General features: G+C 38.6%; 1 protein-coding gene across 1 annotated transcript; it reads left to right on the forward strand.

Annotated features, from left to right (window-relative positions):
- Nucleotides 1-2,440: 2,440 nt before the first annotated feature.
- Nucleotides 2,441-4,429, forward strand: LOC140957006 (uncharacterized). The gene is made up of 3 exons (XM_073414044.1): nt 2,441-2,546; nt 3,087-3,847; nt 4,247-4,429. Exons 1-3 carry the CDS (start codon nt 2,441-2,443, stop codon nt 4,427-4,429), a joined length of 1,050 nt encoding a protein of 349 aa, XP_073270145.1.
- Nucleotides 4,430-4,657: the final 228 nt, after the last annotated feature.

The raw sequence follows: 4,657 nt of genomic DNA on the forward strand, positions 1-4,657 counted from the left end.
CTATGATCTCTTTGTTATTTGGAGAAGGTTAGAAAATTTTGTTATTTATTAAAAAATTATCTCTTTGTTATATTTTGTTGAAAGAAATAGAAGAATGTCCACTCGAATCTCTAAATACAACTAACACTGCCAATGATGCAATTAGCCTTGTATTTAGCAAAGAAGCTCGAGGTAGAGTGCGTGGGATGGGCTTTGGAGTTACACGATCGAAATTTGGTGCTTGTATTCAATAAAATGGAACTATTAAACAACCTCAAAGTATGATGAATAACTTTCAACAAGAAATCCAAGAAATGAGATCCATGTTTCTCCAAAGTATGAAGCAATGAAATGATCAAGAGCAGGTTAGTAATTAACCAGCATTAGATAAAATAAGTTAAGTATGTTCAATTAAATTCTTAGATTTACATGGTGACATTACTTGACGTAATTTGTGTGTCAAATTAGGTTGCTAGTTTTGGCATTAGTAGCGGTATTGGGAATGATATTGGCAGTAGTAGTGATATCATTGGTGCAAAAAAAAATTGGTAATGTTGATAATGTAATGCAACATGTAGCTATATTTCAAGTAACTATCTTCAAATAGTATGGTTTCTAAACCAAAAATTTGTTTTTCAAGTAAAGATGATAGAATTAATAAATTTTTATTGCTTAATTATATGCCGTCAAATTTGAAGAATGTGAATAGTGAAGGTATCCATGATAATACTAAATGTAAGTTACTTCATTGGTGTGGTGATGAAGTTGTTGCAGAAGGTCGAGTTGCGTCAACAGATCCAAAAGCAAAAGTGCATCACATTCTTCTTGGAGGATCTTGTTGGAAAGTTTGGGTTGATAAAGTTTTGGTGGAGAAGGTAGACTTGATACAACCAAATGATGAAATGCTTTATCTCGACGATGCAATATTGGAAATATCGTGATGGAGAAAGCCCTAGAGAGAGCCTGTTTACGAGACAAGGCCCTATAGGAAGCCCAACGATCGTATTTCCATTTTACGTCGGTGCCTAGTGCCCGTCTCCATGCGCAATGGTGAGCTAAGACTGATCTGTCGACCAGAGGATAAAAGGATAGTCATTTTCAAGGATCAAACTTGACCCAAAATGAATAATTACTGGCAGTTTTACGATTCTATGATTTTTTAATTTATGATATATTTATGATTAAGAGCTTATTTTAGATAAAAGTATGTTTTAATGCATGTGCTTGTATATGTATTATTTGCTACTTATGTTTAGAACGTGCTGAGTCATTAGACTCACTAGGGTTGAATGTTGCAGGTGATGATATTGAGGGAGGCGTTGACGCTTGAATAGATCGAGGCAGACAGTATCAGAGCGAATGTTTTCCCCAAAGGGTTGTGTACTGCTACTCCGAGAAGCTCAAGAAGTCATGCCTCAGGTATGTGAGTTTGTATTGCTTTATATTTTATATGCTAAAATCTTTTTAATGCTTTTATGATGCATGATATAGAGGTTACGTGAATGGTATTTTAAATATTAAGTGCATGTTGGTTACGTGGTATGGACGAATTGTACATAGATGCCTCTTGGATGAGTTTTTCGCAGTGATAGTGAGGGTAGACACAAGGAGGAAATTCCACAGCCTCCTCCTAATCAGGATGCTAGTGCTCGTGTATTAGCGAGCATGGCACATTTACTAGAGCAGCATGTTGGGAATGCTGCTAGGATTCGACCAGAGGCAGTCTATGAGCGTTTTAGGAGGATAAACCCCGAGGATTTTCATGGCACTACTGATCCATTTGTTGCTGAGGGATGGATTCGATCTTTGGAGGTTATTTTTCGTTACATAGATATGAGGGACGCTGAACGAGTTCGTTGTACCATCTATCTGTTGAAGAACGACGCTTCCTTATGGTGGGAGGAAGCGGAGCGAGGCGTAAATTTGGTGGCATTGACTTGGGAGGACTTCAAGATAGTATTCTACGATAAATATTTCACTTCTGACGTTCGTTCTAGGCTCAAGAGGGAGTTCATAACTCTCCGCCAGGAAGATTCATCTGTTGAAGAGTTTGTGCAGAAGTTTGATAGGGGCTGTCACTTTGTGCCATTGATTGCTAATGATACTATGGAGAAGCTACAACACTTCCTTGATGGATTGAGGGCCACCATCCGTCGCGATATGATGCTCACTGATTGTACTGATTATACTACGGCCGTTGCTAAAGCTTTTCGAGCCGAGCAGTCACTGAAGGACATTGATTGGGAGATACAGCGCAAGAGGAATCGTGCCCAACAAGCTAGCCAGCATAATAAGAAGCCTTATACGGGACCATCTAAGAGATCGGGACAGCCAAAACCACAAGGACAACCATCTAAAAAAATGTCTCGGAGACAGCTGAGAAGCCACAATGAAAGGAGTGCAATCATCATCATACGGTAAGTGCATGTGAGGCACCTACAAGTACTTTAAGTGCGGAGAGATGGGACACAAGGCTGGCGATTGCCCAAAGCTCAAGCAACCTACGGCTAGAAGGGCATATGTGATGCATGCTGAGCAAGCAGAGCCAGACACTACACTTATTACAGGTACCCCGACTATTCAAGCATTTTAAATTGTCTTATTTCTTGAGATAATAAGCATGAATGCTAGAATTGAATTGAGATGCATGGAACTTCACGAATTAGAATTGCATGTTACAAAAATTCTAGGGTTTAAGGAATTAAATTCTTGCAATCACTAATTGTTTGGATCAAATTGTAGAAGATTGAAAATTTAAGGGACTAAAAAGCAATTTTCAAAAATTATTGAGGAAAATTTGATAAATTCGAAACTCCTTAGGGGTTAAATGGCAATATCTGATATTTCTAGGGGCTTAAATGCAAAATTCAAAACTTAAGGGGGTCATCAATTTATGAAGCTTAAGGGGTTAACTAGAAATTTCGAAATCTCCTTGGACTAAAATAGCAATTTCAGAATTTCAAAAGGGGACAATTAGTAATTTTCAAAAATCTAAGGGGTTGAGATACTAATAAGGAAAACTAGAAGGGCATAGATGATATAAAATTTCTAAACTTTATGGCCGAAATCGATAATAATACAAATTTTACCATGACAAATATTGCTAGCGGGAATAGCTACCTACGCTTTACTAGACTCTGGAGCGACGCATTCTTTCATATCTGAATCATTCGTGAAGGAATTGAGAATCCTACCAGTAGATGTAGAGTCGGGATTCAGAGTTACAGTGCCTTCTGCCGAACATATGATTTCTAGTAGCGTGGTTAAGGATGTGGAACTTAAATTGCAAAAGTATATTATACGAGCGGATCTTATAGTACTACCTACGCCTGAGTTCGATATTATTTTGGGCATGGATTGTCTTACACTGAATGTGTCCACTATTGATTTTCGGCGGAGGACAGTATCTATTAGACCACCAAATGAGAAAGCATTTATCTTTGAGGCGGCACAAAACAACCAAATGCCGCATATTATTTCATGCATGCGTGCGAAGAAGCTTATTCAAAAAGGGTGCCAAAATTTCCTTGTTAGTATTATATCTGCACCCGATATTGACAGTCGATCTATTGAGAATGTGAAGGTAGTTAAGGATTTCTCGGACGTATTCCTCGACGATGTTTCTGGCATCCCACCTGAAAGAGAAGTAGAATTTATTATCGAATTGAAGCCCGCTACAATGCCAATCTCTAAGGCACCATGTATATTAGCACCCGTTGAATTGAAGGAACTAAAGGACCAAATTCAAGAGCTGTTAGACAAAGGATTTATTCGCCCTAGTTTTTCTCCATGGGACACGCCAATGTTATTTTTCAAAAAGAAGGATGGGATCATGAGACTGTGCATCGACTACATAGAGTTGAATAGAGTGATAGTGAAGAATAAGTATCCATTACCTCGAATCGAAGATTTATTTGATCAATTGCAAGGAGCTTCGATATTTTCAAAAATAGATCTTAGGTCTGGATATCACCATTTAAGGCTCAAGGAGTCGGATGTACACAAGACGGCTTTTAGAACGCGTTATGAGCATTATGAGTTTCTAGTGATGCTTTTTGGATTGACAAATTCTCCAGCGATCTTCATGCATCTCATGAATTGCGTATTTCAGTCGTATCTCGATCAATTCATTATTTTTTTCATCGACGATATCTTGATCTATTCCAAGAGCCGTGAGGAGCGTGATCAGCATTTGAGGACGACCTTGCAAGCACTATGAGAGCGGAAATTATATGCAAAATTCAGCGAGTGTGAGTTTTGGCTCTAGAGGGTAGCATTCTTGGGCCACATTGTGTCAAAAGAGGGAATAGAGGTCGACCAATCTAAGGTTGAGTCAGTCAAGCAATGGCTCGTGCCTAAAAATGTGACGGAAATATGTAGTTTTTCTTGGGTTTACCTGGCTACTATCTCAAGTTCATCAAAGGCTTCTCATCCATTGATGTACCCTTGACGTCATTGACGAAGAAAAATGTGAAATTTGTTTGTGGGGCGGAATGTCAAAAGAGTTTTGATTAGTTAAAGCAAGCACTCACTACAGCGCCGGTTTTAGCCATGCCGACAGAGCAAGGGGAATATGTGGTATTTACTGATGCTTCGAAACTTGGATTGGGTGCCGTTCTCATGCAAAATGATCAAGTTATAGCATATTCGTCTAGACAATTGAAAATACATTAAAAGA

This window comes from Primulina huaijiensis, chromosome 2, assembly GCF_012295235.1.
Source record: "Primulina huaijiensis isolate GDHJ02 chromosome 2, ASM1229523v2, whole genome shotgun sequence".
Lineage (NCBI taxonomy): Eukaryota > Viridiplantae > Streptophyta > Magnoliopsida > Lamiales > Gesneriaceae > Primulina > Primulina huaijiensis.